The sequence below is a fragment of the Tasmannia lanceolata genome, unplaced genomic scaffold (assembly GCF_043159265.1).
Source record: "Tasmannia lanceolata isolate RefF3 unplaced genomic scaffold, GAP_Taslan_0.1 ptg000002l, whole genome shotgun sequence".
Classification (NCBI taxonomy): Eukaryota; Viridiplantae; Streptophyta; class Magnoliopsida; order Canellales; family Winteraceae; genus Tasmannia; species Tasmannia lanceolata.
In genome coordinates, this window is record NW_027518679.1 from 26,200,326 (window position 1) to 26,214,304 (window position 13,979).

At 45.2% G+C, this 13,979-nt stretch overlaps 1 protein-coding gene across 1 annotated transcript; it reads left to right on the plus strand.

The window, feature by feature from the left end:
- Positions 1-2,192: 2,192 nt before the first annotated feature.
- Positions 2,193-4,775, plus strand: LOC143889991 (uncharacterized). Its single transcript, XM_077394446.1, has one exon. It carries the CDS (start codon positions 2,193-2,195, stop codon positions 4,773-4,775), a length of 2,583 nt encoding a protein of 860 aa, XP_077250561.1.
- The last annotated feature ends 9,204 nt before the right edge of the window (positions 4,776-13,979 follow it).

Below are 13,979 nucleotides of genomic sequence, written 5' to 3' on the forward strand. Positions count from 1 at the left end.
TGGATGTTTATTTTCTTTTGCCCATCCCCGGGTCATGCATGCTTAGATAGACGTTTCTTCGGGGATACTCGTTCCCTTTTCACATGATTTTAGTCCAAAATTCTTCAAAATTAATTAAAAATGACATAAGAGACCAGGTGCTTGCACTTGGGCGAATTGGGGGCGCTTAATACCTTCCCCATTCGTCATCAGGCACGGACTTTTGTATCTCTGGTTATCCGTTGCAACAGAGTATTTCATGGGATCCAGGGCCTACTTCCCTGGATGGCGACTCTTCTTTGTTATAGGTACATCTCGGTTCCGGGCTAGTCCTTGAATCGAGAGGTATCTCATTTGTATCGCCACCCATGCTGTGAGTGGCACCATTTCGAGAGTTCCTTGGTGGAGCTCTCCTTCACATGGTGGAGGTCTCAGAGGATTGAGAGGGGGGATCTCACGTCCCTCGTTCACCGTCCTCTCGGGATCGGGGTCCACAGGCTGGCGACTCTGCTGGGGAATTCTTGAAACATTGCCTAATTCTGTTGAAATGCCATTTTTATTAACTTTGGTGAAATTTGAGCTAAAATCATTTTAAATGGGAATTCTATCGTTAGAATCCAGGGGCACCAGACAGGTGCGTAATTAAAACAAGGGATTCACACACTGCACAGTATGCATTGTCATATTTTTATTTCTTTCATGGTCTCTCATTGTTTTTCATTATTGGCTCCACGGGATAGATTCAATGCGTGCCCGACTGGGATGTTATTACACCCTGATGGTACTGTTGAATCTATTTCCAAGCTATGCGCCGGTGCTGCAGCCGTAGACATTGGGCGTACTTTTGTCTACAGCAGCCGATGAGCAATGAAGCATACTATGTATAACATTGGGCGTACTTTTGTTATACATATTAAGTATGGTTCATATGCATAGTGCCCAATAGATTGAGTCTGGAGCCCTACTTTGTTCTATATATTATGTATATACTTACTGGCTTAGTGAAACCCCACTAGGAAGTACCCGTGTTTATATATATTGCATTCATACGAGGACGAACATGTGTTGCTTACACATGTGAAGCCTAGAGTTAGGAACCTTGTCCCATTTGTAGACTAGGGTAGCTCACCTTGCGTGGCTACAACACGGTCCTAGTACACTCATCAGTCTGTCATCAGTCGAGACCTCCTTGACTCTGTTAGAGCAGACTAGGCTGGTGCCCCTGGTTAGGATGTATATATATGTGTGTATTGATTTTTAGATTAGGGTATATTTTTTTTACGTTAGGTTTTCCTTCCTAACCTAATCTGCTATCCCTATCTATCCGTCTTTCAGATTATGATCAGATCATTGGTTTCATTTCATCATCTTTCTAGCCTGATCTATCTTCTATGAGCCTGATCCTTTGTTTGATCCTCATCAAATCCCATTCCACATGTCGATTGTGAGTCTATCTTGCCATTATCGCTACCAGAGTGTGTGTTCTTGTTGAGAGCCCTGCTTTATATTGACCATGACGGCGTACTCCTCATGTTTAGTTGCTTAGACCCTCCTAGTACAGTCGTTATGCTGTCGGATTTTTGTTAAAAACCTTGGAGTCATCATTATTCTTTTAGGTTTGTTAACAAACCATGTGCTTACCATACCACATCTCCTAGTATGGCCGTCATGCTGCCGAATTTTCTCTGAATACCTTGAGTGTGGTCATCATCCTTTCAGGCTTGTTAACAAATCATGTGCTTACGTTACCCTGTCTCCATGTACTAACATTATGCTGCCGGATTTTAGCTAAAAACTTTGAGGGTAATCACTATCCTTTGGAGTATTGATAAACCATGAGTTGACCATGCCATGACCCTTTTGTAAGACCGTTATGCTGTCAGATTTTTCTTTTTATCCGACACACCTTGAGTGTAATGGCAACTCTTTTAGGTGTGATAGGCCGTCGTGACCCTTCTCACGATTGCTTTGCTGGTGGTTTTACCCAGGGAAATGATGCATCTGTATAATCTTTTGTTTCAATTTGCATGAAATATTGTCATATGATTACCTCTTATTAAAACCTAGTGTTTGTGATGTCCATGGCAGGAGTCTTACCCGATCGTTTAAACATCGCTCCCCGAAAGGTTACCGATTCTAAGCCGGTTTAGTCTCGTCAAACATCGAGACTAAGTCGTTATTCTGCTTCACCAGTATCTTCTAATCCTGACCTAATGGCTGAGTCTACTGAGAGCAGTTTCATGATTGAAATGAGAGAAATGATGATGAACCTTACCAGACAGATGTCAACCCTTACAGAAAAAGTGACATGTCTGGAGGGTCAGGCGAATGAGAGGTCTTCAACCTCGAAGGACCCTGTAGTCCAGAATCCTCCAACTGGAGTCCATATCCCAGTCAGATCCATGCAAGTTCCTGCCTTTGATTACGATGAGGAGCAGTACGCTGAGGAAAATCTTCCGCCATCTCCTGCTAGAGCCGGAAAAGAGAAGGAGTTATCTGAGAAAGTGGACCAGTTGGCTCTCGAGCTTCTGAATTTGAAAAATCACAATCCAAGGAAAATAGACATGTCTGAATTGTCGATCTTCCCTGGCATCACTCTCCCTCCCAAGTTCAAAATCCCTAACTTTGCCAAGTATGACGGATCTGGGAGTCCTAGAAGTCATCTGAAGATGTACATCAATGCGCTTGAGCAGTACGGCCTGAATTCTCAGCAGATGGCTAAATTGTTCCAAATGTCTCTATCAGGTGTGGCATGTAAATGGTTTCTGACTTTGGATTCAGCTTATACCAAGACATGGGAAGACATTGTCGAAAAGTTTATTGAACAATTCTCTTATGATGAAGGGGTTGAGGTCACTCGTCGAGACCTGAAAATGCTCAAGCAGCAGATCCATGAGCCATTCAGTACCTTTGTTAAGAAGTGGAGGAGAAAGGCAGCTCAGATGACTAACCGCCCATCTGAAGAAGACCAGCTCAGCATTATTGTCAAAAATCTCTCCAGTCCTTATGCGCAGTATATGGCTACTCAGTACTATCCGGATTTTAAGCATTTCATCCACACCGGGAACATGACAGAAGATGCTTTAGCACAGGGTGTAGTTCTGAAGCATTACGTGAATCTGAAGGAGGGTAAAAGAACTATCACTGCTCCCAAAGAAGTGAATCAATTGGGGACTTCTCGCCCGCCTCCAAGAAATATAGTGATGGGAGGAGAAAAGCCCATTCAAAGGCCAAAGAAAGAGTTCACTCTGTTGCCCTATACCCCCTCTTCAATCATGAGAAATCTTGTCAGAGATGGTGTAATTGAACTCTTACCACCAAGACCTCCCCCAGACCCTCTTCCCAGAGGTTTCAGAGAAGACCAGTTCTGTCAGTACCACCAAGGTCCTGGACACCATACTGATCGTTGTATAGCCCTGAGATACAGAATTGAGAAACTGCTAGCAGTGGGTGACCTTGTTCTACCTGAACCCAACGTTACTCGAAATCCCTTACCCAGACATACCGCTCCCCCTCCACCTGAGATAGGAGCCATCTCTGATGACAAACCCTTTGTTGATCCAACCTCTCTTATTTGTGCCATAACTCCTGCAACTCCCTATGTCTTAAATTTTGAAGAAGAGGAAGAAGAGTGTCTTGCTGAGCCTGTCATCAATCGCACCGCCCGAATTCCTTATGTTTTCCAGCCTAATGAGGAAGGCCAGGTGATTTACCCATGTGTCTATCAGAATGTTGAATCCACTGTCCATCAAGTAGCACGAACTCCATATATTTTCCAGCCCGATGAGGAAGATCAGGAAGCCCGAACTCCTTATGTTTTCCAGCCTGATGAGGGGGATCATCAAGTTCGTCCTTATGTTTTTCAGCCTGATGAAGAGGACCTGGAGATTGTTTGTGATGAGGTCCGCCATGTTACTCGCGGCGGGCGTGTCTTTAAGCCAGCCGAGTTAAGGGTTGAGAATCCCGCTGAGTTGGCCAGAGCATCAGAGTTGTTTAAGTCGAAGTCAGATGAAGAAGACGAAAACCTCCTCCGGCAGTTAAAGAAAACTCAGGCAAATATTTCGATCTGGGGTTTGCTTATGAACTCTGCAAAGCACCGAGAGGTTATACTTAGAGAGCTGAATGCCGCTAAAGTGTCTGTCGATATCACTCCGGATCAGTTGGTCGGACTTGTAGCTATGGCCCGGGTTTCCAAAACCTTGTCTTTCACTGATGAAGACTTGACTCTCGAAGGTCGCAATCATAGCCGCCCGCTCCGAGTCACCGTTTTCTGTAATGAGAAGAAAGTTCCTGAGGTTTTAGTTGACAATGGATCCGCTTTGAATGTTTGTCCTCTGAGTACCGCTACTGCCTTAGGATTTGAACCTGGCGATTTCATCCCTTCTGAACAAGGCATCTTGGCTTATGATGGTACGAGGCGTGATGTTGTTGGAACTTTAGCCACGGAAATCCAGATTGGAGGTGGTATGTTTGAAATTGAGTTTCAGGTGTTGGACATTAAACCATCATTCAATTTGCTCTTGGGCCGACCTTGGCTTCATAAATACGGAGTTGTACCTTCATCATTGCATCAAAAGCTGAAATTCATCAAGGGTAACAGTGTGATAACAGTTAGAGGAGACCCAGATCTAGAAGTTGGCCAAATTTCTCAGGAGCTCATCATCCCGGCCACATTAGAAAAGAATGAATATGTCAGTCTGACTGGTTTCTCACTGGAGGTCACAGCTATATCAGTGGAAGAAGCTATGAATGAACCTCTCACATTCCTTACAAGCTCGAATCCCGTAGTAGTCTGAATGATGCGCAAGCAGGGCTATGTTCCAGGAGCCGGGTTAGGTCGCCACCATCAGGGTGTAGTTGAGTGGCCGAATATGGGTAAAGCAATTGGATTGTTTGGGTTGGGCTATGAACCTACAAATGAAGAGATCAGTGAGATGAAGAAGTATATGCGCAGAAAGGTTGAGCTTCGTCGTTTGGGGATAGATGAGCCGAGCAGGTTTTACAGTTTGTTGAGAAATGGACATTACAGGAAAGAAGGGGAGGATTTCGCCTTTTGTGGTTTTGCTGAGCCTTGGGTCGATACAATAACCCATGAAAAGCTGCCAGGGTTTGAGATCTTCTTTGAGATGGAACTACCAGATGAATTCCCCTCCTTGCAGATCAATGAAGAGGAATCTGAATCAGACTGGGCTGACCTTATGGATCCGTACCTTCTGGAATCTCTGTTTAAGATCGATTCACCGGTTGTAGCTATGATCGGAGAAGATGCGCCGCTTCTGAATCCGCAAGCCATGATCACCTCAGCTGAAGGAGACCTCACAAACTGGAGTTCTTATGTCTTTCCTCAGGTTGTTATGGAGTATGATGACATTCTTGTCAATAAGTCTTCCAATGTTATGGAGTCTGGTTATGAGTCAGAGTCTGTTGATGTGTCTGAAGTTGAGTTTGAGTTGTCTGATGTAGCTACTGTTAAGCTCGAGTCCACTGATGGGACTGATGCCGAGTCTGTTTCTTCCCTTATCGAGTCTGATGTTGAGCCTGAGTTAGGCGCGTCCGAGGATGTACTTGCAGTTTCTGATGAAATGAATATCTCTTCTCAGTATGTCTCTGTGTCTGCTTCTTTATCTGATGAATTCAATAATAATAATAATAATAAAGAACCCTCCTCGGATGAGGATGCCGACGAAACTCCCCCTGAAATCAAGTATATGATTAAACAGGGGGAGGAGCGTCGAGCAAAGCCACTTGAAGAAGAAATCGAGACCATAAATATTGGCGATGAAACCGAAACTCGGGAAATACGAATTGGTAAAACATTATCCCCTGAGGAACGGGAGGAATTAACTGACCTACTTAGGGAATTCAAAGAAGTCTTTGCTTGGTCCTATAAAGACATGCCGGGATTGAGTGAAGACATTGTCCAACATCGGCTTCCCTTAATCCCGGGTGCCAAGCCAAAAAAGCAGAAGCTTCGGAGAATGAAGCCTGAGTGGGCCTTGAAAATTAAAGATGAGGTTACTAAGCAACTAGAAGTGGGTTTTCTCGAGGTGGTGGAATACCCTGAATGGCTTGCAAACATAGTACCAGTGCCTAAAAAGGATGGAAAAGTTCGTATGTGTGTAGACTTCAGAGACCTGAATAAAGCAAGTCCGAAGGATGACTTCCCTCTGCCGCACATAGATATCCTGGTGGACAATACAGCTGGTCATGCATTGCTTTCCTTCATGGATGGGTTTTCAGGATACAATCAGATCAAGATGGCGCCCGAAGATATGATCAAAACAGCTTTCATAACTGAATGGGGAACATATTGTTACAAAGTGATGCCGTTCGGACTCAAGAACGCAGGAGCGACTTATCAGAGAGCTGCTACTACCTTGTTGCATGATATGATGCACAAAGAAGTAGAGGTTTATGTGGATGACATGATAGTCAAGGCTAAGACCAGAGAAGAGCATGTTGTGTCATTGAGGAAGTTCTTTCAGCGTATCCAAAAGTATCAGCTTCGTCTTAACCCAAACAAGTGCGTGTTTGGTGTTACATCAGGGAAGTTATTGGGTTTCTTGGTGAGTCAGAGAGGAATCGAAGTTGATCCTTAGAAGATAAAAGCTATTCAAGAAATGACTCCCCCAAAAACGGAGAAGCAAATCAGAGGATTTCTTGGCAAGGTGCAATACTTGAGACGATTCATAGCGCAGTTGACTACTATTTGCGAGCCGATCTTCAAGCTTTTGAAGAAGAATGCATCGAAGAAATGGGACGAAGAGTGTCAAGCTTTTGGAAAGATCAAGTTGTGTCTAACCTCGCCTCCAGTGTTGTCACCAATTACGCCAGGCCAGCCATTGTTGTTATACCTGTCTGTGACTGATACAGCGATGGGATGCATGTTGGCCCAGCAAGATCCAGAGTCGAAGCGAGAAAAGGCTATATATTATCTCAGTAAGAAGATGCTTGAGTATGAACAGAAGTATACTCTGCTCGAGAAAACTTGTCTGGCGCTGGTTTGGGCTACTCAAAGGCTGAGGCATTATTTGTTATCAAATAGGGTCTCACTCCTTTCACGGATGGATCCCTTGAAGTATTTGTTTGAGAAACCAGCTCTCACTGGAAGAACTGTAAGGTGGCTGTTATTATTGTCTGAGTTTGACATCACTTACGTCACTCAGAAATCAATCAAGGGGCGGGTAGTAGCAGAGCAGCTGGCTGAAGTACCCATAGAAGAGGTTGAATATTTGAAAACAGAGTTTCCAGATGAAGAGATAATGACCTTAGAAGACGAAGCCCCAGGGACGACCTGGTCTATGTACTTCGATGGAGCTGTGAACAAGCAAGGTCGTGGTATAGGGGCAGTACTGGTATCGCCGAGAAAGGAGTATACCCTTGTATCAATCAAGCTACAATTTGAGTGTACAAACAACATGGCGGAGTACGAGGCATGCATTGCTGGTCTCGAAGCGGCTCTGGTTTTAAACATCCAAGACATCGATGTATTCGGAGACTCGATCCTGATTATTTGTCAAACCAAAGGATGTTGGAGAACAAAAGAAGATAAACTGATCCCGTATCACGAGTACTTGGGGTCTCTGGTCAGCAAATTCCGAAACATCTCATTTACTCACCTGTCTCGAGTGAAGAATCATTTCGCTGACGCCCTTGCTACTTTAGCTTTGATGTTGGAACTATCTGCGACGATGGAGGTTCAGCCTTTAGCAGTACGATTGCAATGGGCCCCGGCACATGTTAATGCAATAGAAATAGCAGCAAGGTGTCCAGACGGCAAGCCATGGTACACAGATATAAAAGATCTCATTTCGGGCAAGGGGCATCCAGCCGAAGCCACGGGAAAAGAGAGGAGAACACTTCAGAGGTTGGCCTCTAATTTTATCATATGTGGTGGAGAATTATATAGGAGATCGTTCGATGGGATCCAGCTTTTGTGTATAGATGAAGATCGAGCCGCTGAAATCATAGAACAAATTCATGAAGGTGTCTGTGGACCACACATGAATGGAAAAATGCTATCAAGAAAGATCACAAGACTTGGGTATTACTGGCCGACGATGGAAGCAGATTGTCATGCTTTTGTAAAGAAGTGTCACAAATGCCAAATTTATGCTAATCTCATTCACGTGCCGCCATCTCAGTTGCATTCTCTTACATCGCCCTGGCCTTTCTCAGTATGGGGAATAGACATTATTGGGAAGATATCACCGAAGTCATCGAGCGGACATGAGTACATTCTGGTCACCATTGACTACTTCACCAAGTGGGTAGAAGCAGCTTCATATGCCTCATTATCCTCCGCTTCGGTTGCAAGGTTTATCAGAGCAAATATCATATGCAGGTATGGAGTACCGCATGAGCTGATCTCAGATAACGGATCTCACTTCAAGAAGGAGGTGGCACACTTATGCGAAGAGTTCAAAGTTAAGCACCACAAGTCTTCGCCCTATAGGCCCCAAACCAATGGAGCTGTCGAGGCAGCCAATAAGAATGTCAAAGTTATCATCAGCAAAATGACCGAAACCTACAAAGATTGGTCAAGCAAGCTCCCGTATGCTCTATGGGCCTACAGGACGTCAATCAGGGCCTCCACAGGTGCAACGCCGTATTCACTGGTGTACGGAATGGAAGCTGTCCTGCCTGTAGAACTGCGAATTCCTTCTTTGAGAGTGATGATGGAGGCTGACTTGCCAGAATCAGAATGGGCACAAGCCAGATACCAGGAGCTTCACATGATTGATGAGAAACGGTTAAAAGCTCTATATCATGTCCAAGGATATCAGCGCCGTATCGAGAAAGCTTTTAACAAGAAAGTTCGCATCAGAGACTTGCAGAAAGGAGACCTCGTGTTGAAAACTTTTCGGGCACCGGTTTATGATCCCAGGGGAAAGTTTAAGCCTAAATGGACAGGCCCTTATATTGTGGACGAAGTCTTGCCAGGAAAAGCCGTCAGACTCCTCGATCAAAATGGTGAAAAATTAACAGAGCCAACAAACCTGGACCAACTCAAGAAATATTATGCTTAGAGCACCAGAAGGCCTCCTTTGGCCAGCCAGAACAAAAAAAAAACAACAATACAACAATCGTTCGCAACCCTTTTGAGCCTTAACAAAATCAAAAGTCTTCCAAAACCTCAAGCAAGGGGCATTTTTTGCCTTGAACTACGCCCGACCTGATCCCTATTCTTCCAGGGTACGTAGGCAACTTGGTTTATCCAGGTTCGGTCGCTCTTCCAAACAAAAATCAATCACCTTTAAACCTTGAAAACCAAAGCAAAATCCTATCCTTTGAACCCATAACCCACTTAAAAAGTCCTTTTGGTGCAATAGGCAAAGGTTTGTGGCATAAAAAAAATATATAATAATAATAAAAGAAAAAAGAGACGGAGTCTGAAGACCCGCTAGGCCGAAAACCCGAAAGGGCGGTCTAGGCAAAAGTTAGGGTCATTCACCCGCTAAGTCGAAAACCCGAAAGGGCGACTTAGGCAAAAATTAGGGTGTTAGCCTGCTGGACCAAAAACCTGAAAAATGTGATCCAGGCAAAAATCAAGGCAGAGCGGTCCGATAGATCGAAAACCCGTTTGGGCGATCTGGTCGAATGGCAGTGACTTCCCGCAAGAAGCAGAGTATCAGAAAATGGGCGCAGCCTTCAGTATCAGAGTTGGCATCATCAGAGTCTGAGCGGCGCCAGCAAGATCTTCTTTGGCTGCTCTATACTAGGGGCATTTAAGGCCGAACAATCTAAAGGATATAATGACCATGACGTAAATGCCGAGAGAGGAAAGTAGTTCCTTTAAACATGGTATTTGAAATCTTCTAAGAGTGGGTGACCATTATTCGTTGGTTTCATCAGGTCTAGAAACAAATCGAGTTTCTCTTTGAAGTCTCGGTCTTTTGTGTGTCGGGTCGAGTGTAAGTCGTTAAAGTCTAGTTTAGTTAGTCCCTTCCTGAAGTTGGGGTGACATGCAGAGAAAGGCCGGCATCTTCAAAGACCAGAACAAGTCAGAGCATGATCCAGAAGTGTTGAAGATTACCTTGCCCAGGTCTGTCAAAGATCTCAGCATCACAAACGAGCAGAACCAGAAGGAAGACTCTCAGGCTATATCAGCAATGTGTTTGTTTTCTTTCCCTCTAAACAAAAAAAAAAGAAAAAAAAAAGAAGAAGAAGAAGCAAAAACTCATGTAATCCCAGTGTTCATGAAATGAAATGTCAGCTTTACATCGCCTTGTTATACTCTTGTCATGGAAGCACGAATATACTAGGGGCATCTTTTATGACTTGCGTCATAAAAGATATCAGACACACAAAGATAATCAGTGTCAATACCTCCAGCAAGTTGAGACGAAAGAGGCATGTGCACATCTCGAGTCAGGCCTCCAAATCCCCAACCGAGTCAACTCCCAGCTGAGTCCGCTCCCTAACAAAAATCTACTCCTTAGCAAAATCAGTATCCCCAGCTGAGTCCACTCTCAAATACAGTGAACTCTCCATCAAAATCAATTTCCCAACAAGTCATTCAAGTCTCGTTCTCAGCAGAGAGCACGCACTCCTAATTTCTCTTGGCAAGAGATGATCAATCAATCCCCAATGGAATCAGTCAAAATCCTATTCTCAATCCGAATCTACACAAATCATATCTTCTTTGATTCCCGTCTCGCTGGTCTCCAGTCCCGCTGACCACGTCTCATTCGCAGACAGGTCGACTTCGCGGACAGGTCAATCTCGCAGACAAATCAAATTTTCCTTAGTTCCCGTCTCGCTGACCCTCAGTCTCGCTGGCCGCATCTCATTCGCAGACAAGTCAATTTCGCAGACAGGCCAGTTTCGCAGACAAGCTATTTTCGTCCGGCCATCAAGGCCAGTCGTTATTGATTCCCGTTTCGCTGACCTCCAGTCCCGCTGGCAGTGTCTCATTCGCAGACAGGTCAACTTCGCGGACAGGTCAATCTCGCAGACAAATCAAATTTTCCTTAGTTCCCGTCTCGCTGACCCTCAGTCTCGCTGGCCGCATCTCATTCGCAGACAGGTCAATTTCGCAGACAGGCCAATTTCGCAGACAAGCTATTTTCGTCAGGCCACCAAAACCAGTCGTTATTGATTCCCGTCTCGCTGACCTCCAGCCCCGCTGGCCGTGTCTCATTCGCAGACAGGTCAACTTCGCGGACAGGTCCGTTTCGCAGACAAATCAAATTTTCTTTAGCTCCCGTCTCGCTGACCTCCAGTCTCGCTGGCCATGTCTCGTTCGCAGACAAGTCAATTTCGCAGACAGGTCAATTTCGCAGACAGGCTGTATTCAACCGCCTTCCCAAGGCATCCTTTCCAAAGTCCCCTGTGGCATTCTTTTCAAAGTCCCTTGTGGCATTCTTTTCAAAGTCCCTCGCGGCATTCTTACCAAAGTCCCCTGCGACATCCTTTCCAAGGTCCCCTAAGACATTCCTTCTAAAGACCCCTGAGGCATCCAATCCGGTTTAGACTCTTGAGGCATCTGACCCTTCAAGAATTCAATCTTCACAAAATCATTTTCTTTATGTTTTCCTTCTTTAACCAAATTTTCGGGGCAGGTCAAAATGCGTTGTCCTTTTGGCTTTGGCATTCGTGCGACAAGCACCCTCTGCTAAAGAGGGGCATATGTAGACACCCCATTTTGACCTGACCCAAATTTCCCAACAATTGAATAAATCCCAAAAATCTGAGTCCCAAAACCAAATTTTCGAGTCTCAAATGTCAAGTTTCAAGTGCCTGAAGCATATCCCCGAAATTTCAGAAGAACTAAGCCTTCAATGCAAAAGAACCTGAAAAATGTCTCTGCAGATCGTTGTTGAAACCCTTAGAAGCCTGGATGATCCCCAGAACTCCTGATAACCCTCGTTTAATCGTCCCAATTCTATGAAACTTATGAAATTTACGAAATGTCCCAGAATTTTGGTGTTGGCACCCCCCCTGTAGCGCAGCAAATATGCTAAGGTAGGCTGTCCGAGGAAGAAAGGGGAGGCAAGTATATTTCCTTTGTAGATGTAGGGTGAGCTAGCAAAGCAAGGGTGCCCATGGGTGAGAAGAAAAGGCAAATAGAGCATAAGGGTAGGAGGGAAAAATCACCTTATCTTGGGGGGCGTTTTAGTAAAAGAAGTCTTACTTCCTTTGCAAGCAATGAACATGGGCTGTAGGATTAACAAGGCAAAGTGTAGGGCTTGGATTAGACTAGGGCCTTCTAGATTTTTAGGGTTTCTAAGAGGGCATCAGGATTAAAAGAAGGGGATGGATGGTTGAGATGAGGGGGGCAACAAAATGAATGGCAAGGATTAGAGTAAAGAAGAACCCTAGATATAAAAACTCCACAAGAGCTCGTTGAGAGGGGTTTTTATTTTTTTCTTTTTTTTCTGAGCTTCGATACACAGCAGAGGAGGCAGAGAAGGAGGAGAAGAGCAGAAGAAAGAGGGAGAAAGAGACCCGATCTCCTTCTCAGGCGAGACCTCCACCGGAAACCCGAGCCCATTTTCTCTTTTTCCCCCATCTCCACCGTTCTTGTCATCTCCACCATCACCTCGTTCCACCGACCATTTTCCCCACCTCCGGCAAGGCGACTCCCTGGCGGCCACCACTACCAAACCCCTCAACCAGCCACCTCCCCACCGGCATCCCCATCTCCTTCATCCACCACCACCACCACACCATAAAAACCTGCAAACCAACCACCATCTCCGGCCGGCCTTCACCCAACCACCATTAAACCCATCTCTCAAACCCACATCAACAGCCGCCATCACCTCTGCAACCTCGCCATCACCATCTTCTCCGGTGAGGCCACCTCCACCCCATCTCTGCAATTTCCAACGAAACCCCCTTTTCCCAGCAAAACCCAAACCGCAAACCCATTCTCTGCAACAAACCCCATATTCCATCTCCAAACCCACCAAGCCACCTTCGTCTCTTCCTTCTCCACTTCGTCCTTACCATCCATCAACATCACCCTCTCCATTGATTCCGGCAACCTTGCCGGAATCCGACCAAACGGCCATAACTCTAACCTTGAAACCCCATTTTCTCTCCCTTCCTTCACAGCCACATCTCCCCTTTTTTTATCTTCTCTATTTCCTCCTCAAACCCAAAATCCAATCACCATTCCTTTCAACCCATTTTCGTGGAGAAAACAGAGGGAGAGAATAGAAGCAGAGAGAAGGAGGATTTGCAGAGAGAAGAGAAACCTCATCTCCGGCCATTTCCCATCTCCGGCAATCCGGCCGGAATCCGAGCTTCACCACCATCATCTTCTCCTAACCACCATCAACATCCCATTCCATTCCATTTTATACCCAAACCCATTCCGACCACTTCCCATCCTCGGCCACCATCTCTGCGCCTACCGGCCGCCCAAACCCATTCCCATTTTCTTCTCTCCTCTGCCTCAGCTACCTCCCCTTCCCATTTTCATCTCCATCAAAGCCCCAAATCCCATATTCCATCAAACCCTCTTCCATCCTTGCCGGAATCCGGTAACCCCATCTCAGATCCGGTCCGGCAGCTGCGCATCCGTCAGCGACAGAGCTTCATCAAAACTACAAAAGTCCTAATCCTAGACCCAATCCATCCTCCTCTGCAACCTCTGCAAGTAGCCGGGTAATTTCTCAAAGGCTCAATTTTCAATACTATATTGCATATGTGATTGCTTAAAATTGATTTTCATTCTCTCCCAATTTGATTGCTCTGAGGAATCGGTAGTTGGATTCCAATAATCCCATTTCCAATTTGCCAATTGAAATGATAGAATGCATGCTTGGCGCTCTGTTATTTTGGGTGTTCCAACCGTTTGCTCCTTGGTCTAAAATTCTAGAAAGCCTAATTCATCATTCCATGGTGCGAGCATTTCTTGTCATTTAGTCTGGTTTTACATGATTCCATCAGGGCAGGATACTAAAGGATGCTAATAGAAGTTCTACCATGTGTGTAATTGCATCAAACTATCTTTACAGGTGACTTGGTAATTATCAATCCATAGTAGT

Bases quoted from the DNA above. Each gene is read 5' to 3' on its own strand.
- LOC143889991 (XM_077394446.1), top strand. From the start codon at position 2,193: ATGGCTGAGTCTACTGAGAGCAGTTTCATGATTGAAATGAGAGAAATG.